Here is a 23,628-nt window from a genome sequence, read left to right as displayed (position 1 = left end):
CCTGCAACCTATCACCAAAGGCAAAAAACAAAGTTAAAAAAAAAAAATGATTTTGTTTCTTATACCTTGAATCATGCTCACAAATTATCTTTGTATAACTTTGAAATCATAATAATTCAATTTTACTCTTTAGATTGCAATAGACTAAAGTTGTATATAACTAAGACTAAGTTTTGGTCATGTCTAATCAACTAATCAAGAGTTCTTACTGATAAAACTACAGTTACGAAAGAAAGATACCACGTCATAATAAAAAAAGTTTTTTAAAGAGTTATTTAACTTTACTGATTTATTTACTTATTTTTTTAATTTGACCAGAGTAGGACAGAGAGAAAGAGAGAGAGAGAATGAGAGAGCAAGCCACCAGGTCTGGGACTCAAACTATCATGGGCCATGTGAGAGTCCAGCCCCTGAATCACTATGCCACCTGCTGGCCCCTAAAGAAAAATATTTCTAAAAATATTTAAAATAAAGTTATAAGATATTAGTATATTTAAAATTACTGGCCCCGAAATCAATCTCTCATAGCATACTAATTTAGTTATATTCAATTCAGTAGCACTCACATTTGAAACAGCACTGAAGGCCCTTTTTATTTTTGGTTTTTATATCTTCACAAACTAGTTAAAGATTAGCACATACTTTAAAAGATGAAGGGGGCAGGAAGATAACAGAAAGCAACAGTTTCTATAATGTGAGAATAAAGCAAAAAAAAAAATCCAAAATTTATTTAATAAAGCCTTTATATTTTAAAATCATGGCAGAACAAATTTGGCAGTCATCTTAAGCAAATCAGATTGAGGGACCAGCAGATGGTGTAATGGTTACGTCGCTAGACTCCCACACAGTTGACTATGGTTAGAGTCCTAGACCCAATGGCTTTAAACTCACGCCAGGCATGTGCGCATGCACACCCAAAATCCCAAAAGGAAAATGGAGGAGAGGGGATTGTGGCATGACCATCCCCCTGGGGAGATGATTTCTCACTTTCTGTCTCTTTGTCTCTATCTCTCCAGCACGCGCACACACCCTATAGCAAAAATCTCTATCTTAAAAAATAAAAAGAGGAACCAGCAGTTGGCGTAATGGCTATGTCACTGGACTCCCATGTAGTCGACCACGGTTCGCGTCCCGGACCCAGTGGCTTAAAACTCATGCCGAGTGCATGTGCGTGCATGCCCAAGATCCCAAGAGGAGAATGGAGGAGAGGGGATTGTGGTGTGGCCATACCCCCTGGGGGGTGATTTCTCACTTTCTGTCTCTATGTCTCTGTCTGTCTGGCGAGCGCACGTGCCCTATGGCAAAAACCTCTCCCAAAAAAAAGAAAGAAAGAAAAAGAAAAAAAAAGAAAAAGAAAACCAGATTACAAACCATACCTATTATTCCAAGCTTGTAGCACTTCACAGAGACTTTGTTTCTTGGCAATGAGTGACTCAAAGACAGACTGCAGTTGCTGAGGTGTATCTACAGAGGAAGACATGAGCCGTGCTTGCATCTTCTCAATCCAGTTCTTGAACTCACCTTCTTCCATCTACAAGAAACAGAAACAATTTCAGTGAATTGAGACACTATACCGACATACTCTTTCACACTTCTAATAAGTTAATAGTTAGCTTTGGGGTTTTCTATCAAAGAAATGAATTACCTCTTTTTGTGCAAATATATCTTCCATTTTTTCCTCTCTTGTTTTGCTAAATGTATCCGTTTTCAAAGATGCAAGTCTTTCATCAACAGCAAGATATACCTGTGAAACTCTTAACAACAGAAAGAGAATATTAAACACTAGAGAAAGTGTTTCTCTAATCAAATTTTTCTCACAAAAATAGAAAAATAAGATGTTACATACAAAACTATAAGTGAAATATATTTTATATAATTAAAAATCATATATTATTTTGCAGAGCAAAAGAGGACTGAAACATTGTATCTCAAAATTTTAATAGTTGTTTGTTTTGTCTGAGAAAATTCAACTTATTTTTAAAATTGTCTGTATTATCTACATCTCACTTTTTTCCATTAAACACATATAACACAATTAGAAAAATAAAGTTATTTATGTTTCCAAAAAAAGTTAAATTAACTAGTTTGATATTTTAAAAATAGTTTTAAATTACATAGTGCTAAATAAATAAGAGTGATCAAAGAAACTAAAACTTACTTTTGAAAGAAGTCCTTCAGATCCTGAAGAAGGGACACTTTTAATGGGGCCTGACGTTTAATGAATATTTTAGGGAGTGGAACACATACTTCAAGAAGTCGAATGGGAGAATAACTGAGAAAAGAAAACACAAATAACCGTAGAAAAATTAAAAATATTTCAATACCTGGAGTAGAGCTGTACATGATGGTCAACTAAATAAATCAAAAGCCATAAGAGAAAATAAAGTTTCTATAAAATGGCAATTAAAAACAATCATAGGGACCAGCAGTTAGCGTAATGGCTATGTCGCTGGACTCCCACATAGCCGACCGTGGTTCGAGTCCCAGACCCGGTGGCTTAAACTCACGCTGGGCGCGTGTGCGTGCGTGCCCAAGATCCCGAGAGGAGAATGGAGGAGAAGGGACTGCGGCGTGGCCATCCCCCCTTGGGGAGTGATTTCTCGCTTTCTGTCTCTCTGTCTCTCTCTGTCTGGTGAGCGCACTATAACAAAAACCTCTACCAAAAAAAAAAAAATCATAAAGATACTGAAGATAGCTATTTTTTTTTTTTTGGAGAGATTTTCGCTATAGGGTGCGTGCACTCGCCAGACAGACAGAGAGAGACATTAGAGACAGAAAGCGAGAAATCCCCCCCCAGGGGGGATGGTCATGCTGCAATCCCTTCTCCTCCATTCTCCTCTTGGGATCTTAGGCACGCACGCACACGCGCCCAGCGTGAGTTTTAAGCCACCGGGTCCGGGACGCGAACTGCAGTAGACTACATGGGAATCCAGTGACATAGCCATTATGCTAACTGCTGGTTCCCAAGATACTGAAGATAGCTTTAAATAGTTATTAACATCCTCTCCAATTTGAGGGGATTTTGTTTTGTTTTCTCACTGCACTTTGGTACCATGACATTTGCTCTATCCCTTGAGGTTATCTTCATCTGCTACAAATAAAAATTACTTTAATATTAACCTTCTCTATGAATAAGGAAAGGGACCCCTTTTTCCATTACATGAGACTAGGCATTTTATTATCTTCTCAGTTCCTGAGGACCATTCATACATAAATAACAAAAATAAAGATTCTTTTCCAGGGCTTATGCTGACTAGTAAATGCAACACCCAGCACAGGCCCTAGATTCATAATTAAATACTCTTGCTTAAAAAAGCATAAAAAAGCTCTAATTAGCAAATATTTTCTGAGGGTCTAGTATGTGTCAGGCACTGTTTAAAGTGCTGAAAAAAACAGCACTGAACAAGGGCCCAAAATTTCTGTCCTCATAATTTAGAAAAACAATTGGGTAATAAACAGAACAAATAAATATTTAAACATGTATCAGATGGTAAGAGCTATGAAGAAAACTAAAGCAAGAAAGAAGCAGGGGGTGCCAAGGTGAAAAGGTTACACAGCAGATGAAACTGGAATGGAGATCTGCAGAAGGTAGAGAAACTGCAGGCAAACATCTGCGGGATGAGAGTTCAGAAAGAGAATAACCAGAAGGCCCCAGACAGAAACCCACAGGCATACCTGAGGCCCAGCCAGGAAGCCAGTGAGGCTGCAGCAGGGTAAGCAAGGGAAGAGTAATGGGAAGTGAGAACAGAGAGGGCCTAGGCAACCAGAGCCTGCAGGAGCTCAGAAACCAGTAAACAGATTCTGACTCTCATTCAGGGTGAAACAGACACTTTTTAGAGTGTCTAGATCAGAGGAATGACCTCAGCTGATTTTCCAGTAAAGGGATCACTGACTGCTATATAGAGAAGAGGCTGAAGGTGCAAGGCCAATGGTTAAGGCTAAGGCAATAATCTGGGTGAAAGATGAGAAAGCCCAGCTCAAAGTGGTAGGGGTGGAGACGGTGAAAGAGTTCAGATGCTACATATATCCTGAAGGCCTTGTCAAACTATTTAATACCGCAATAGTAACTGTCTATTCTTTGAATTTAGAACTTTATCTATCAGAAATAATTTGATTTTCCTTATGCTGGTTTGTGTCTTAGTAAAAATTCCAGCAGACTTTCAAAATAACGGTTAAGAGTGAGGTCAGCAATAGATCAATTCAGGTTCGAATCATGACTCCATCACTTGTTAGCTCTATTAAACACTTATTAAACACTGTAAGAGAAGATAATAATAATACTTACTTATTAGGGTAAGGGATAAAGGAAATAACACTGAAAGGTCTTCATAGAGTCTAGCCCTCTGCATTTGCAATAGTGGAGATAGAGAATAACATATATCAACAAATTAATTGTAACAGTGGAAATGTTATACACCTTTCAAGGGAATATCTGATCATCTACAAAGTCCCTTTGACTTCTTACCTGAAAGATGCCACCATCTGATTATAAGAAAAATACTGGTGATAATCATGGTGGATAGAGTGACCACATGGCTCAGCATTGGCTCTCCGAGTGTACTGGTGCCCATAAAACCTAAGCTCGAGGTATTTTGCAAATGACATAGACCAGGACTCATTGGAAAGAGCAACAACTGGTGTTACCTAGAATTTAACAAAAATAGTTTATCTGATCAATACTGAGAATCTTTTTTTGTAATACAATTAATTTTCTATTCATAGTACAAACATAATATACCCAACTGCAAAAAACTGGGAAAGAACAAAAAGTTCAAAGATAGGAGTTAGGGATAGTGGAGAAGAACATCACAATGCTCCCATTACCACAATCAATATACTAGCATATGTTTACTTTCTTTCTGTATGGAAATACACATATACACAGCCAGTGTATTTGTAAATAAAAACTCTTTCCTGGGGGCCGAGGGAGGTGTGGTGGTTAAAGCGCTGGAGTTCCACACGGTCGACTATGGTTTGAGTCCTGGAGCTGGCAGATTGCTTTCTCATTTTCCCTTTCTCTTTCTCTCTCTCTCTCTCTGGTCAAACAAAAAAATAAATAACAAACTAAATAAATAATTCTCGAAAGAAAAAAGGTTCTTTCCTATAGTTAGTTTTACACCTCTTTTTGTTTTTAACTTAGCTAAACATTATGAATATTTCCCCACACAAAATATTCCTGTATGTATGAATTTTTAACTAGCCACAAAGTATTCCATTATATGGACACATAATTAACCAGTACCCAGTGATGTGTATTTAAGACATCACATGTTGGGGCCGGTTTGAGTCACAAACCTGGCAGCTTGCTTTCTCACTTTCTCTCTCTCTCTCTCTGGTCAAATTAAAATAAATAAATAAATAGACTTAAATTAAATAATTATTTAAAAAAGGTATTATCCATTTTTACTTATTTGGATAATGCTCTGAGGACTATCTCTGTACGTACATATACGCAAACATTCAGAATTATTTCTCTGGAATAATTTAGTAAAAGTGGTAATGGGTTAAGTCAAAGGGCATGAATATTTTATACAGTCTTGGATAGGTTTTGCTACATTGTCTTCCAAAACAGGTGGCCTGGTTTACATGATCTCCACCAATATTTGAAAATACTAATATTCTAGAGTTCTTACCAATTCTAAAATTTATAAATATTTGAAATGTGCTTTCTTTTAAAAATCAATTTTTAGGGGACCAGCAGGTGGCATAGTGGATAAGGTGCTAGACACTCCCACATGGCCAACCACGGTTTGAGTCCCAGACCTGGAGGCTTGTTTTCTCACTTTCTCTCTCTCTCTGCCTCACTCTGGTCAAAATAAAATAAATGGGTGAATAAAAACAATTTTTTAATCAATTTTTAAAGGCATTTTACTAGTTTCATTTATACTTTGACTAGTAATGAGTAAAATTTATTTTTACATGTTACTGGCCATTTGTATTAAATTGGTTTGTCATGTCTTTGCTCAGTTTTCTATCACTGCATACCAAAATTTGATAATAAGTACATTTGTACCTTTATATTTGGTCAACTATTTTGTATCTTTTTTTGACACTGGAAGTTTTTCATTTTTGTGTAACAAAATTATTTATCTTTTTCTCTCTAGTATAACTCCAAAAGTAGAAGTTTATCTTAAAGTGTATGTACCAAAGTATTCCAGAAATAAAGATAAAATGTAAGTAATTTGTTTAAGTGCAGTGGTCAATTTATGGAGTTCACATATCCGACAACAAAATATTACCATCTATCTCAAGGGAACGAAAGGTCTAGGAGAATAAGTATGAAAGTAAGACTGATGATTGCTAGAAATTATTTCATGCCTGTACATCTGCTGCAGCAAGAGGAATGAGCTTTGACTTTGCCCTTCTCAACCACAAATCTTAACACGGATCATGCTCTCACTTTATCTTTATTTCTCCTATGTGCCTTCCAAGGGCACACTCCAACATAACCCAGTTACAATAATAATGAAGCTAAATTTGGCACATACCCACTGCAAACAATTTGGATAAAATTTACACATCGAAAACATAATACTGGCACCAAATATGTGCCCCAGAGTTAGAAATATAAAGAAAGGTACACAGAAAAATAAGACACATGTCGTTTTCTCAAGGATGTCTATGAAAAAACAGTACAGATCAATTTCAACATAGTCTCATCCCTATCTCTTAAGACAGAAATGTACACCCTGGCTCATATTTATTATACAAATACCTGAATATAATGTGGTTACTACTTTACAAGTCATTAAGAAGCCATTCCTTATTCTTTTTTCACTCCTAGAGCCTAACACCCAATACCTCATACATAGATGGTCTTAAATAAGTGTTTGCTGAATGAATACACAAACATAATTGAGACTGACCAGATACTATCTTGAGATATTTTACTGTACAAAGTACCTGTATTTTATCTAATGATTGATATATTCCTAAAGTAAAATCTCAAAAAACAAATATTAGATTGAACATATAACAATGAAAGGTAAAATAATTAAGAGCCTACTGACAAATAACAAATCTAAAATAATTTAGACTCCCTTCCTCCCCCCCAAAAAAGAACTATACAAATAAAGAAATAAATGACATATGAGATACCATAGTGGCAGGCTATATTTACCTGTTTGCAGATTCTGCACCAGGAATATGTGAGAATTGTGTGTTGATAGCCAGGTACCGGAGAATCCAACTCCTTCAGGATTATCTGCACACAGCCTTGGCCATGGACAAAGCGCCGAATGTGATGCACCATGGGAGTATCGCAGAACATGCTAGGACACTGATAAGAAGGCCTTTGACAAATAAGAGAGTCCTTCTCACATTAAGCATGAAACAGAGAGGCCATGCACAGTGAATGCTGGCTAATCAGAACCACTGCTAGGGAAATGCAGCATCCTCTCTAAGGTAACAATCACAGTGGACAATCCGTGCAGGGACTCAAGCTGCTCTGAACCTACAGCTAAACATCCTGCATTCAGTCGCAGCATTTTGACAGTGGGAGTTTCTATTTGTTAAGCACCTTTTTATTTTTTAAAAAATTTGCCAGAGGGGGGAACCAGCAGTTAGCGTAATGGCTATGTCGCTGGACTCCCACGCAGTCAACCATGGTTCGCGTCCCGGACCCGGTGGCTTAAAACTCATGCCGAGCACGTGTGCGTGCGTGCCCAAGATCCCAAGAGGAGAATGGAGAAGGGATTGCAGCATGACCATCCCCCCAGGGGGTGATTTCTCGCTTTCTGTCTCTCTCTGTCTCTGTCTGGCGAACGCACGCGCCCTATAGCAAAAAACCTCTCCAAAAATAAATAAATAAATAAAAAATTTGCCAGAGGGTGGATGTACTCACTAAAGAGAGAGGAAAAGTGAGAAAGCCCTCCCCATGGGATTGTCACACCATAATCCTTTCTCCTGTTTCTTCTTCCTTTTGGGATTTTGGACACACACCACAGTGCCCAGCATGTTCTTCAAGTTGCCAGGTCTGAGGTTAGAACCGCCTGGCTGTCCATGTGAGATCCAGCTGCCTGAACAATCAGGCCACGGGGCTGGCCCTGTTAAGCACCTTCTATTAGCCAAATAGTTTTAAAACATCTGATTAATTCATATGTCTATATCTAGAGATCGTTGTTCCCTATAAAAAAGCTGTTAAAGATTAAATTATTTGCACTTTGTCCTGTAAGCAGCAGGTGAAGCTCTTAAACTTCTGAGGTCTAGCTGATTCCAATGCTTCCCCTGCCTCTCATTTGAAACATCGTGCGCAGACATCCTAAAAATTCTTAGGAGTGGCAAGGTAACTGGAGGGCAAAAATATGAGAAATGTGCTCGATAAGAAATTCTAGTTTGAATATGAAACAGACTGCTTCTTTGTATGGTATACTCTGTTACGTGGTATTAAAGAGAGGACCACGTAACAGTATTTGGTGTCCAATTCATGTTATATTTTAGTTGAAATTCTAGGCATCAAAAATGCATACACAATGGATCTTAAGGAAGAAATCTGCTCTTACCTGAAGCAGTATCTCTCCAAAAATATTCCTAATGTAAGATCATTCTTTCCATAAAATTCCATTGTTACAATCCTGAAGAAAGAAATCACTTCTTAGAAATAAGAAATACCACACAGCAAAGACATTTCAAGAGACCACAAATTCTGATTACCTGTTAAATGTACTTAAAGTATTAATGGAGATTATATTCTTCGTAACATAGTATATAACAGGCCTTACTTCACCTGGCAAAACAAGCTCAGACTAGCCACACTATAGCGTCTTTTCCACTACCAGTCCATTAGTGTCTTATGAAACTATTAGTGGGTCGTTGGGAAAGTTAGGACGTGTTTTTACATAGAAAATAGATCATGACTTTCCCGACGACCTAATAAATGCAGATTCATACACTGTAACATTACCTGAGTAAAACTGGTTGAGTCATGAAGAGAGGTAAAAGTTTCCTTTAAAAAGCTTTAAGCCTTTTCGACATAAAATGGGACTCCTATCTCTTGTTCTCTGGTCTATCTACACTTTTACTGAACATGAAGAATAGCAGCTCATATTCCTACTAAAAAGCTAATACTTAACTTTATATCTAACTTTTTAAAAACACTCACAAGTAAGAGCATTTGCCTGTATACCTATTTAAACCCACACCAATAGCCTTGATCAAAGTTCATAAACTGCAGGGAAAATTCCTATGGGCTCCCTCAGCCCCACATCTGCCTGCTGGAGCTATACCGCTTCTAGAAAAATCCCTGAACTCCCTGCTGGAAGTATTTCTGGTGTCCAAAATTAAAATACAGAACACATCTGTCATGGAAACAGTGCTCCAAAAAAAGCAGTTATATTCCACAGTATTCTTTTTTCCAAAATTTTAATTTTTACTTGAAAGTTCAAATTATATTATTGGTAACATATGCTGCAAAACTTTTTATGATTTCTTATTCACATATACTAAAATTGGTGCAAAGAAGATTATATGGCCCCTGCACAAGAAATCCATAGTATTTTTTTTTTTAAAGAGAGATTTTTGCTATAGGCCGTATGTGCTTGTCAGAGAAAGAGAGAAACACAGAAAGCGAGAAATCACCCCCAGGGGGGATGGCAACACTACAATCCCTTCTCCTCCATTCTCCTCTTGGGAGTTTGGGCATGCATGCACACATGCCTGGCATGAGTTTTAAGCTGCCAGGTCTGGGACTCAAACCATGGTTTACATGGGAGTATAGTGGTGACATAACCATCACACCATCTGCTGATCCCAGGAATCCACGGTATTTTTTAAATTAATTGTAAACTAAGTAAAGTAAGGCTATGTAAAGCTTTTTTAACTATCATTTGAAAAAAAGAATATTTATAACATTATTGTGTTTCCATTTCTATCAATCCACTTAGCATTATTTTTAAATAAAGCTTGATAACAAGGCAAAGACTATTTTTATAAAAATGATGCCTGAAGGAAAACCTGTCTAAATTATACACGTTATCATCAAAATGTTTATAAACTAGCTTTTGTGTGACAACTTTCTCTCACTTTTGTAAGAGCCAATTCTCTATGTCTCACATTTTTTTGTCTTACTTAAGGTCTTCTCATTTACTCCCACTCATGAGCAAACACAAATTTCCTACTTACTACACAAGTTTAAAAGTTCTATCACTTCATAAAGTGTACCATATACCTAAAAACAGGTCCAAATGGCTTTTTAGTTGCTGGAATTCTGTCCCTAAGTGCTGACAGTACAGAGTGAAGAGAATCCTACCATGGACTGACGCAGGCACTGGGCGCATTGCTCGACTGGGCAGAAGAGCTGCTGAAGAGCACACACAGCCTCTGGTGGTTAACAGGATTCAGACAGTCCACCTGAAAAAGAAGGAGCAGGTGAGCCACCTGAAGCCGGAGCATATTCCAATTCCTGTGCAGGCACTTATAAAGCCTCCTACCATCTCTGTTGGCGTTCTAGTGAAGCTATAAAACTATGAGAAACTAAATATAAAGAAGAAAGGCAGTTGGTTGTTAAGAAGACACAACCCAAAAACCTTAACTTAAAAATACAAAAAGGTACCAAGGGGCAGCCTTATTGCCTAGTGGCTATGGATCCTGGATCCCACACGGCTGACTGAGGTTCAGGTACCAGCTCCAACAGCTTGAAAATAATGCTGCGTGTGTACAATTACATGCCAAAAATCCTGGCAGGATAGAGAAACTGAGAAGGAATTTCGTCATGACTACTATCCACTGTGGGGAGGGGGGGTGCTTCCCCTCTATTTATCTCTAGTGAGTGCACAAGCCCTCTGGGGTGGGGGGGATTTAAATCCCATATAGTTTATTTATTTTACCTTAAATACTCTTCATTTTTTATAATATTGCTTTAAATCATTTTTAAAAATCTGACTAAATATAACAATGTCAATCAGTATGAACAGATGACTGCACACATCAATGTGAGGCACCCAGAAATCTAAATTCTAAGGTATTTATCTGTGCTTTATGCCTGTTTTTGATCATAAAAAAGAGACATCTGCAATCTGTTAAAATTCAGATAGTACAGAGCATGAAGAAGTTAATGATGCCACCCCACCTTCCAAGCTGGTAGTCTGTATTGTGAAAAACACATCTTTTTTTTTTTTTTTGGAGAGGTTTTTGCTATAGGGTGCATGCACTCGCCAGACAGACAGAGAAAGACAGAGAGACAGAAAGCAGGAAATCACCCCCCGGGGGGGGATGGCCACGCCGCAATCCCTTCTCCTCTCGGGATCTTGGGCACGCACGCACATGCACCCGGCGTGAGTTTTAAGCCACCGGGTCCGGGACTCGAACCGTGGTTGACTACGTGGGAGTCGAGCGACATAGCCATTGAGCTAACTGCTGGTCCCCAAAAAAAAAAACCACATTTTTCTTGCTAGCTCTCACATACACACCTACACACACACACACACACACACACACACACGTGCACGTACCCACACAGATGATCTGTTTTATAAAAATGAAATGCTGCTACATATATTAACACAACTTGCTTTTTAAAATCTAAAAATATATTATGGATTTTATCCAGGTACTAAAAGGGATCCAATCATCTTTCTTGCTGCAAATAAGTGAGAACAATGCTTCGATAAACACTGCTGCACATATATCCTTAAAGTAAGTATCCTTATACAAACATGTTTACTTCTGCAGGAATAGCTTATAAAAGTGAAGAATTCAGGGTCAAAGGTATATACATGTACATGTAAATTTATAGAGACTTCCCTATCACTTTCTATATATTTATACAAATGTAAATAAACAAAAACTTAGATAAATTTTTACAAAATTTATGAAAGGAATTTTCCTACACTCTTATTAGCGATGGCTCTCTTATTACTTTCCTTTTTGCCAATCTCACAAATAAAAACATTTTAGCCCCACTAATATTTAGGGCTTCTCTGACTACCGTGAAATCGAGTATCTTTTTATTTTACTAAACAATTGCATTTCCTCATCTGCAGATACAATTGTTCTTTAGCTTTATTACTCCCATTTATCAATGTATCATTAAACAAATCTTAATCTGTGCTTAATTTCTCCCTAAAAAGAAAAGGCCACTGTCACAGTTAAATAACAATGGAAAGTGCTTTATGTTAAAAATAGTAATGATAATAAATCTAACAGTGTTTTTAAAAACACATCCATTTCCCACGATAAGATTCCCTCTCCCTGTCATTGCCATTAAAAGGATCAAGGACACATCACACCACTTCCACGTAACACTGACAGAAACTTTAAGCAATTCTGCACTTCCTCTCACCTCAGGGTTCCTCTTACTGCTATCTCAACTAAAAACGCTAAACCCCATTTTATTATTTTGCAATCCACATCATACATACTAAAACAACACATACGCCAGCAGATTCAAGACAGAAAAAGAAAAAAAAAGCAAAGAAGAAATATTTAATATTTAATAAATATGCATGCAATTTGTCATATTGACTTTTTTTACTCTGATTCAGTAGAGTTTTTCAACGTATTCTAAATTTACATGAACACCCAAAAGCGGTCTGGCTCACCTTGGTTGACCACATTGCATCACTCGGAATCAGCCCTTTCTCTTCATCACTCTCCGTTTTGCTTCCTGATTTGCCACTGGAAGTACCCGATGCATCCTTTGAGTGAGCAAAAGGGTCTGAGTTTTTCTGCTGAATTCTTCCTCCTCTGGCTCGGTAATCAGCCAGCATTCTACTCAGACTCTGGCTATCACCCAGATGCTCAGCAATTCTCGTGCTCACTAGCTCGTGCGAGGGCAAGACCTGAATAGACTTGGCTTGAACACTTCCGTTCATGCCCTGAAGTCCAGAGAGATCCCTGAGCAGCTGTTTCTTCCTCCTGCTCTCCATTTCTTTGACCTCTTTATTGAGGAGAGGAGACCAGTAAACCTGTTCTGCAAAATAATCCCGGGTAGAGCATCTCATTCCCATTTCAGTTAAAAGGAAGGGTTCCCGGAATGTGATTACAGGGGAGATGCAGAGGATCACATCTTTTAATTCCTGTTTAAAGGCCAAAGAATAAGTCTTCCGTTTATCTTCAGAGGAGGTGACCTCCTCTGTCACATATAATCCGGTGTCATCCTGTAGAGGGTCTCTAAAGGCTCTCATTTGGCTTTTGGAATCCTGCAGCTCATCTGCTTGCTGCAGCATCTCTGACTGCTCGCTGCCAACAGCATCCTGCAGGTCGTCCACATGGAGAGGCAATAATGATTCTGGTACCGAAGGAAAGAGAGCACAGGGCACACCTGCCGGGCGAGCTGTTGGAGGATACTCTTGATGCTTCAGTGAGGCAACGGCCTGCGGAACACTTTTATTTTCCTGCTCACCCTTCTCGAACACAATCCTTGATTCCAGCAAACTGTTGTCATCAGAGGGCAGCACCTCAGGGGGGAAGTCAGGATCCCGGGGGAGGGAACCTGCACTGTACTGCTCTTGTGCGGCCCCCTCATCCTCCCGTCCCTCTATCAGAGAATGAAATGAAGAGTTCGGCATCAATGTGGGAGGCATAGCAAATTCATCCATGAGGAAGGAGATTTCTAGTTGAGAATGATAAGCTACACAGATCATAAATATGAGGATCTCTTTAACTCGAGCCAGCTCATAGTCAGAGCCCCCTCTAAGCTTGATTGTACAGCCTAGGTGCTGCGGACAGCCTTCAAAAAACATCAGCGTTTTGGTTTGTTCTGCAAATAAACAAACAAAAAGTTAAAAGGCTTACGTGGCAATGCAGAAGTCCAGACAAAAATTATCTTTTTTTTAGGAGTGTGTGCGTTTGTCCATAGGGCACATGCACTCACTGGAGAGAGACAGGAGGCAGAGAAAGACAAAGAGAGGGAAAGTAAGAAATCACCCCCTGGATAAGGGGTCCAAGCCACAACCCCTTCTCCTCTTGGGATATGGGGCAAGTATGCACACATGCCTGGCATGATTTTTAAGATGCCAGATCCAGGATTTGAACTGTGGTTGATCACATGGGAATCCAGTGCATTAACCACCATGCTATCTGCTGGCTCCATTAATTCACTATCTTAACATATAAAAGAATAAGACCACAGTTGCCCAACTTAACTACTGCTAACATATATTTCCTACTAAGTAAACATTATAGTATTGATGAGTTAACTCATTCTCTCAGTTCCCCAATCACAGGTGAATCTATGCTTAAAGGTCACTCACCATTAGGCAACTGAAATATCTGCATATAAAATTTGTGACAAGTGCCCAGGTGTGGTTTCGTAAGCAGCTGGTCCATTGACATTACTAAATCACCTTGGGTCATCCGACTGATTCGATCTAAAACTTGCTACAATACAGAAAGACATAAAATTAGAGAATAAAAAACCTCAGATAATTTAATCAGGAAAAGTACTGGGAAACTTAAAAAATAACTCTAACAATATACTTCCCTAATTTTAATAATCATATTACAAATTGTTTTGATTTAAGATTAGTTTACATTTGGTTGCATAGTAATCAATTTATGCCTCTTAAAACAAACTTTACTTGTATTAATAACATTATCAAAAAGTATTTAAGCATCATTTACTAGCACGAGATACTGGGGGGGAGAAATTTCCTAGAATTGCCTTCTGTTCTACAGAAGGTAAACTTCAAGGAAGAAAACATTTTCTGCATGTACAGTTCTCCAACCAAAATGAAAGGCAAACAAATACCTTCTGAATAACTAATGGTGGTCTGGTAGATATATGTAAATATTATATAATCAATCACACTTTCTTGCAGTCTGAGCTTTTCCAGCCTTAAACAGTCATGCTCTGCATAATGTGTTTTGGTCAATGATGGAGTATATCTATGACTGGGGTACTCTAAGATTATAACGAAGCTGGAAAATTCCTATCATCTGCGTCATAACCTAGCGATAATCATGGCTGTCGCAACATCAGAGCACAGGCATTATTCAGGTGTTTGTGGTGATGCTGACATAAGCCTCCTGTGCTGCCAGGCACATCAAGTATAGCACATACAATGAATGATGTGCGGTACATAATGCATGATGATGATGACAAATGACCACAATACTGGTTTATGTATGTATTTATCATACTTTTTATCATCCTTTTAGAGTATATTCTTTCACTTATAAGAAATGGTTTACTGTTAAATAAGAAAAGTCAGATGTATTTTTCTGTTTTTCTATGCAAAAATGCGTCATGACTTTCCTGACTCCCCAAAATGAAACAGTATACACACAATACTGTGTTAGGTCAAGAGAAGCTTCATGCATTCCCTGTTTACTGTGTCTGGTGATTACATTATTTTATCTTGTGCTTGAATTAATTTCGTATTTCTTGTTCATCATGGCCTTCCAGTGGGACTAGATGTAGGGGAGGGAGACAGTGATACTGATGATCCTGACCCTATGTAGGGCTCAGCTAATGTGTGTGCTTCTATCTTAGGTTTTCACGAAAAAAGTTTAAACATAAAAAAATAAATAAATAAAAATAGAAGAAATCTCATAGCATAAGTATATAAAGAAAGGAAATATCTTTGTATGGCTATACAGTATGTTTGTATTTTAGGCCAAGCATTATTACAAGAATAAAAAAGTTCAAAAAAATTCTAAAAGTTAATATAGTAAAAAGCTTAACATTAAGCTAAAGTTAATTAATTATTGTAGAAAATTTTCTTTCATAAATTTTGTGTAGCTTAAGTGCAGTGTTCATAACAACTACAGTAGTGTATGGTAACATCCTAGGCCTTCACATTAACTTAACTACTCACTCACTCACTCACTCACCAAGAGCAACACTCAGTTCTCCAACCTCCAGTCATGGTAAGTGCCCTATACAGGCATACCATTTTTATCATTTGCATCTTATTTTAACAGTGTCTTTTCCATGTATAGACATATTTAGAAAGACAATACTGTAACACTGTGTTACAACTGCCTACGGTATTCAGTACGGTAACATGCTACACAGGTTTGTAGCTACAGTGGGCTATATACCAGGTAGCCTAGGTATGCAGTAGGTTATACCTCCTAGGTTTACGTAAGTATACTCTGCGATGTTCACACAATGACAAATTCACCTAATGATGCATTTCTCAGAACATATCCCTTTCATTAAGTGATTCATGACTAAAAATAATTATCATGCCTTCTACTCACTTTTTTTAGAGAGATTTTTGTTATAAAGTGCATGTACTTTCCAGAGAGACAGAGACAGATAGAGAGACAGAAAGTGAGAAATTACCCCTCTCCCCCAGGAGGGATGGCCACACGGAATCCCTTCTTCTCTTCTCCTCTTGGGATTTTGAGCATGCACGCACATGCACACACACCCGGCATGAGTTCAAGCTACTGGGTCCGGGACTCAAACCAAAGTCAATTATGTGGGAGTCCAGTGACAGTAACCATTACACCAACTGCTGGTCCCCTACTGCACTTTTAATATATATATAGGAGGGGCCAGAGGTGATATGGTTAAGGTGCTGAACTCCCACATGGTCACCGTGGTTTGAGTCCCGAACCTAGTGGCTTGCTTTCTCTCTTTCTCTCTCTCTGTCTGGTGAGCGCACATGCCCTATAACAATTGAGAATAATAATAAATAAAATTAAGTAATTATTAAAATATGTATATATACACACACACACATATGGTGCAGACTCAGCTTCATCAGTGCACGGTGCTAAGACACTGGTACTTGGAAGCTGAGGCCACATGGGAGGCCTTGGTTCAATTCCTGGCCCAACTTATATAGGCCAGATGCCTGTAGTCCTAACTAACTGACACAGAAGAATCCTGACATGGAGAGATTCTGTCAAAATTAATCTCTGTCTCTCCATTAAATATACATGTGTTTATATATTTGGATATATGTGTATGTGTGTATATGTACGTGAATATATATATATATATATATAAAATGCAGAAAAGAAGTACAGATTCCTATATTCCTACGATATATGCACATAAATCTAAAGCTGAAATGTCTTCATTTTTGTTTTATTTTGGTTTTGCTATAGGGCACACGTGCTTGCCAAAGAGCAAGAGAGAAAGTGAGAAATCCCGTCCCTAGGGGGGATGGCCACACTACAATCTTCTCTTCCATTCTCCTCTTGGGATCCTGGGCATGTGCACACCCTCACACACACACGCACATGTGCATGCAAGCACACACACACACAAACACACATACGTGGGTCCAACATGTGTTTCAAGCCATTGGGTCTGGGACTCGAACCACACAGTCAACCATGAGTGATTCAGCCGCCCTAACTACCACACCACTGGCTGGCCCAAAACTACAATTTTAAAAAATATAATAAATAAAAATAGCAAAAATTAAGAAATAAGAGGAAGAATACTCACCGATTTTACATTAATGACCAAAGTAATGCCATGTTCAAGTAACATGTCCTGGGCGATGCGAGACACTGTTTTCTCAACTAGAACCAATGTGGGTCGGACATCAACTATTCGCTGAACATAATTTTTCAAGAATTCCCTTTCCTAAATAAGATAAATTAGAAATATTATACTTGGTACCAATTTAAGGTCTGGATATATTAAAATATCAGAATACCTTGACTATTAATATCAATCTCAGCCTAAATTGTCTTCATCTACACTAAGTCTATAAGCAGATTAATTCAAACACAATCAAGAAATTCATTTGTCATTCTAAATTGTTGATTATGCTAAAATTAGTTTTAGAAAAAATTCCATTCTCCAACAGATTTCTCCTTGAAGAACTTTCAATTCTTAATAATCTCTAATATAAAAATCAAGAATCCAATTAGCTAGCTCTCAGAGATTTAAAAAACAGTTAAGAATAACAAAAATTCTTAATCTAACCCCACAACAAAAATTCTTAACCTCTGGAGAAAAAAAAAAAAATCTTAACCTAACCTCACAACTCCCACAACAAAAATAATTTCTAGTGTTTTGTTTGTTTGTTTGTTTGTCCCAGTCTGCCAGGGGGCTGCTTATGTGTTCTCCAGAAAGAGAAAGAGAAAGGAATAAAAGGAAAAGGAAGAAAGCATCTTCCCTACCCCACTGGGACATAGTCACACTGGAATCCTTTTTCCTCCATTTCTTTAACCTATCAGGAGTTCAGGCATGCACACACACTCACCCAGAGTGTTTTTCCAGCCATCAGGGCAGGGACTCAAACTGTATTTCTGGTCATGTAGGATTTGGGTCCCTTAGCCACTAAGCTATAGGGCCCACACTAAGCAGTATTTTTTGTTTGTTTGTTTGTTTTTTTCTTTTTAAGAGGTTTTGCCTTAATGTGAGTGCTCTCACAGGAGAGAGAAAGACAGAGGCAGTGACAGGGAAAGTGAGAAATCACCCCCCAAGGAAGGATGGCCACACTGCAATCCCTTCTCTTCCATTTTCTTCCTGAGATTATGGGCACACAGGCACACATGCCCAGTGTGATTTTCAAGCCACCAGGTCTGGTATCAAACCAGAGCTGGCTATTTGAGAATCCAACTACTGGGAACCAGCAGTTAATGTAATGGCTATGTCGCTGGACTCCCACGTAGTCGACCGCGGTTCGCGTCCCGGACCCGGTGGCTTAAAACTCATGCCGGGCGCGTGTGCATGCGTACCCAAGATCCCGAGAGGAGAATGGAGGAGAAGGGATTGCGGCGTGACCATCCCCCCTGGGGGGTGATTTCTCGCTTTCTGTCTCTATGTCTCTCTCTGTCTGTCTGGTGAGCGCACGTGCCCTATAGTGGGAAAAAAAAAAAAACTCTCCAAAAAAAAAAGAGAATCCTTTCTGTACGCCATCTGCTGGCCCTCCTATGTTTTTATAAAATGGTTATGAATTCTCTCTTTTACATAACGAAACCAACCATAGTAGCTCTTCTTTTAGGTAGCTAAATAATAACTCTCTTAACAGGTGCTATTTCCTAATTTCATTATCTCAATAGAGCATATTCTGCCTAGAACACTTATAGTTAAAAATCTAAAATAGGATGTTGACTACAATTCCATTACAAAGGCTTAATTTCAATACAAGCAAGTACTGTAAATAAACAATGTAAACCATATAATTCATTAACTGGTTTATAAAACTGCTAGCTCCAGACAGGAGACAACTGAAGGTGAAATGTTTGTCACTCCTGCTCCACGTGCCTGGAGTATTTCCAGAGCAATTGCCAATAGCAAAGAATAAGCCTATTCTCTGCAATGAATCTGCCCATTGGAGATGCTTTCTTCTCTCCTTTCTGTTTTACTGACTTAAATTAACATTTTCAAATTCTCCCATTCAAGTTTTCCTGAAATGTGCTAATTTTCTACTCTTCTTACTACATTGTAATTTAATGGCATTTAAAATCATTTTATTTGTATAGCTCCAATAAAATATAATTAGAACAAGAAGATTTTTTTTAAAGTTCCTACCTCTGGTACAGGGATAGGAAATAAATTTCCTCTCAGTTCCAAGTCTAACCAACTATTATGGCTGATGAAGCAGTACATCAGAAAGGAGGCCTAATCCAAGCTCAGTAAGAAAGTTATCAGGGGTTGCCATGAGCACAGAATGTGCCAATCGACAGAATTGTGGGCCTGGCCTTGTGAAGGTGGTATGCAAGGGGTCTTCAAAAAGTTTGCAAAAAGTCCATATTATAAAAGTAACTATGTATGGATCTTAAAAACTTTCTGTACCAAAATAAACTAGTACTTTAATTTCATTTTTCCCTATAAACTCCCCTAATAAGAGACACTTTTCTCAACTAGAACCAACATGGGTCAAACATCAACTATTCACTGAACATAATTCTTCACAAATCCCCTTTCCTAAGTAAGATAAATCAGAAATATTTCACTTGGCACAATTCAAGTATAATTGTTTCCATTTGTTTGTCACTCTCCTTTTTCTAACTACCTTTTAGCTTCTTCTCAGACTAGTTACTCCACACAAGGTAGACAAAAAAAAAAACTGAAATCAGGTGATACTTTCTACTGATTAAACTAAAAAGTTTAGCAAGACAGGAATTAAAGGTATAATAAAACTATGTTTAAAACCACTGACAAACATGATACTTTACTTAAATAAATTAAATCATGTTTCTTAACTATGTGTCTGACCAGAACATGCCTCTCTAGCACAAAGACTTTAGCTGTTAACCTGATTGCCAAGAGTGAAATAATAATAAAGTGCATAAATTTCAAAATAACCTTTTTATAATCAACTGTGGATTTCAACTACCCTTCTTCATCAATTCCAAGACATACAATTTTATACATTTGAACATCCGTGCAACCAGGAGTATCTTACTATCGGTGCAGCTGGGTTCCAAGTCTGTGAAAGTTTTCTGTTGATATCTACCCTAAAACCAACCAAACTCCCAGCATCTAAGTATCTTAGATACCATGAACAATAATAATTATGTTTCCCTTCATCCAAGTTCTCTACTAAAAATCATATAAATCAGGAGTAAAAAGACTGGTATAAATAGCTGAATTCCAAAGAGAAACCAACTCCAGGAAGGAGTTCATTAAGTAAGAGCATAGTTTCATAAAGCGCTGTGCCTTTCACTACAACTCAGTTTTTCTGGTTGGTATTCATAAATTTAAAACAAATGTGATTTTGCTACCTTTCCCCTTTCATTTCTTTTTTTTTTTTGAGAGAGAGAGAGAGAGATTTTTGCTGTAGGGTATGTGTGCTTGCCAGAGAAACAGAAAGTGAGAAATCACCCTATAGGGAATGGTCACACTGTAATCCCTTCTCCATTCTCCTCTCGAGATTCTGGGCATGCATGCACACGTGCCTTGTGTGAGTTTGAAACTCCCAGGTCCGGGACTTGAACAGTATTCAACTATGTGGGAGTCCAGCGACGTAACCATTATGCCACCTGCTGGTTCCAATTTTGCTACCACTCAGGAATATGTGATTACCTATGAATGTTCAAATAATGCTTTTCCCAAATATTTCTGAAACCAGGTACAAGTATTTATACTATAAAATGATGTACATACTCCTGAAAATTTCTCATTTTAAATAACTACAAACTAATATTAACAGCACTTATGGGAGGAATGGGGTTGGGACAGAAAATTTATTACAGTCTATGCAGCTTCATATCTACAGCACTAACAAAAATACTCACTGATACCTTAGAGAGATGTGGAAAGCTCAAGTAGACAGCTCAGCTTAGCTGGAGGCTGCCTCAAGGGAAATTTTAAATGCACAAAAACAAATGCCAGGATACAACTGGAAATGGAGTTCTGAGCAGTAAGGCTATCAAGGGCCACCCAGAGCCCAGGGTGCAGCTCTCTGGGGAAAAAACCCTATAAACAGTGTTCACTTTTAATTTCTTAAAACAGAGCTGAGAGGGCTCCAGCCCATGCAGCAGCTGAGCTGCGGTTGCTTTCCTTTCCAGCTAAGGGTTATAATCCTATTGCAGATATTCTGGGCCTCCATGCTTAAGAAAAAACACATAGAAACCAACACGACTTCATCTGACGTTATTCCCATTTGCCAAGCCAACTGTTTTACAAATGTGTTTTAGTCGAGCAGACTATTTTATAAACCAGAGATTCCATTAAGGATCTGGTAAGTTACAGAAATTGTCACAGTAAATCAATGTCCCAAGTAGGAAAGGAAAACTGGTATTTGGTTTTGGTTTTGCTTTTTTCCCTTTTCCAGAGGGCAGGAGTGCTTACCATAGAGAGACAGAGAGAAAATGAATAGCACCCCTCCCCAGGGAGGATGGTCACCGACAATCACTTCTCCTCCACTTCTCCCTCCTTTCAGGATTTTGGGCATATGCACGTGCACGCGCACACGAGCATGCGCGTGCACGCGCACACACACACACACACGCACACACACACACACAACTGGCATGTTTTTCAAGCTGCCAGGTCTGGAACTCAAACCATACAGTTGGCCATGAGGAATCCAGTGGCCTTAACCACCCTATCACCAGCTGGTCCAGAAACTCGTATTTGGATTTTTACTTTTCCTTCTATAGTCTCAGTCAGGTGTTCTCTTTAACACTTTGAAACTTTAAAAATTATGAGTGAAAGAAGTTTTAGTGAGCTGGTACTAAAGTGTTACACATAAAAGTGTCTTATACAATAAATTTTTAAAAATATGAGTTTTTGGTCTATTCAGTTTCATTAGGTGGGATACAAGAATGTGCAAGCATCACAATACACATTCGTCCAAATTATTACTTTCAGTAATGAGTGCTTTTGTTAAAATTTTTTAAAAGAATTATTTAATTTAATTTAATTTAATTATTTATTTATTTAAATTTGACCAGAGAGGAACAGAGAAAGAGAGAAAAAGGGGGGAAAGTGAGGAAGAAGCCCCCAGGTCCAGGACTCGAACCACGGTCAGCCAGTTGGGAGTCCAGCACCCTTAACCACCACACCACCTGCCGGCCCCAGTAATGAGTTCTTACCTGAAGCACAATAGGATCAATGCAAGTAAACTTCGTTTCTTCTCTGTAAAGATACTCAATGGAACACTTCAACAGAAGAATTTTTGGGTTTTTAATACAAGAATTCATCTACAAAAAATAGACAGTTTATTAAAGCTTTTGAAGATTTACTTTTTGTAGACTTTCTGTAATTACAACTTTAAATTCATACTACTCATAATTCCTACTAACTAAAGTAAAATACATATTAGTACTAACAATCTCACATTTCTTTCTTTCATGGTGTCTTCTTATATTCTTTTCAAAGTAATTTGTTCAGAGAAATGCAAAATGCTCCAAAATTGACTTTATTTTCTTTCTATTAGTTTAATCTATTCTTCTATACTCTTAACTATTTTTTTATCTAATTTTCAGTGCTCTATGAAGAGATTGCCCTGGCAGGGAGAAGGTGATTAAAGACAATTTACTTCACAAATTCCCATAGAACAGCAACTTTGAAAGTATATTTTCCTCTTTCTAAAATTCAAGAGGAGTAGAAGAAGAAAAGAATCAAAATGTCTCCTGAACATATTTCTAATGGAATAAATCCCCAAACTACTGTAATTTGTCAAGCTGAATTGGGTAACATGAAGCTAAGAAAGAAAACCGTAGGGCACCCGCAAAGGTGGGGACTTAAACAATATACCCTAACCATGCAATCAAAGCCACAGGCAGAACAGCCTGAGTGCTGCAATCAAGGTTTCAGACTGACCAATAAAGACTCCAAAACGGCAATGGATTCTGAAAATCCGGACTCACTAGCTGGAAAAATATACTCAGGCATCTTTCAGCTACTACAAAAAAAGATTTTCTCTAAATACAATCAGTGGGGCAAGACAGTCATTCATGCATAGGTTTCTACCACACCCACATACAAGGTTCTTCACTTCCTGAGACAAGGCAAACACATTTACCTCTTAATTCAACAAACATCATTTAATTTGGTTGAAAGCACTACTTCAAAGGATAATGTGTTGTTTTAGTAAGATTGTGTGGAATCTTCACTGACTTTGGATCATTACCATGAAATAATATTGACTCCAAGCATAATTTTATCTATGATCATTAACAATTTCAGGAAGCTTAATGCCTTATTAAGAAAAAAAAAAAAAGGATTAGTCTCTGCTGAGAAAAGAATGAAACAGGACTACATTTGAATCACCTTGTGGCATGGGCTAGAAATCTGCCTCAGCTCTCACTAACAAAATCGGC

At 38.0% G+C, this 23,628-nt stretch overlaps 1 protein-coding gene across 1 annotated transcript in view; it reads right to left on the bottom strand.

The window, feature by feature from the left end:
- Positions 1-23,628, bottom strand: part of PIKFYVE (phosphoinositide kinase, FYVE-type zinc finger containing) — a gene marked incomplete in the record, with an annotated part of 104,409 nt that overhangs the window by 28,478 nt on the left and 52,303 nt on the right. The window contains 11 exon segments of the mRNA XM_014586186.2: positions 1,377-1,531; positions 1,646-1,754; positions 2,159-2,272; positions 4,466-4,644; positions 7,121-7,292; positions 8,502-8,573; positions 10,247-10,347; positions 12,537-13,696; positions 14,190-14,316; positions 17,348-17,488; positions 22,399-22,506. Coding sequence (XP_014441672.1) covers positions 1,377-1,531; positions 1,646-1,754; positions 2,159-2,272; positions 4,466-4,644; positions 7,121-7,292; positions 8,502-8,573; positions 10,247-10,347; positions 12,537-13,696; positions 14,190-14,316; positions 17,348-17,488; positions 22,399-22,506 — 2,438 coding nt within the window.

This window comes from Tupaia chinensis, unplaced genomic scaffold (assembly GCF_000334495.1).
Source record: "Tupaia chinensis unplaced genomic scaffold, TupChi_1.0 Scaffold000018_1, whole genome shotgun sequence".
NCBI lineage: Eukaryota > Metazoa > Chordata > Mammalia > Scandentia > Tupaiidae > Tupaia > Tupaia belangeri.
Note: the sequence above shows the minus strand (reverse complement) of the source record. Positions and strands in the feature narration are given on the sequence as shown.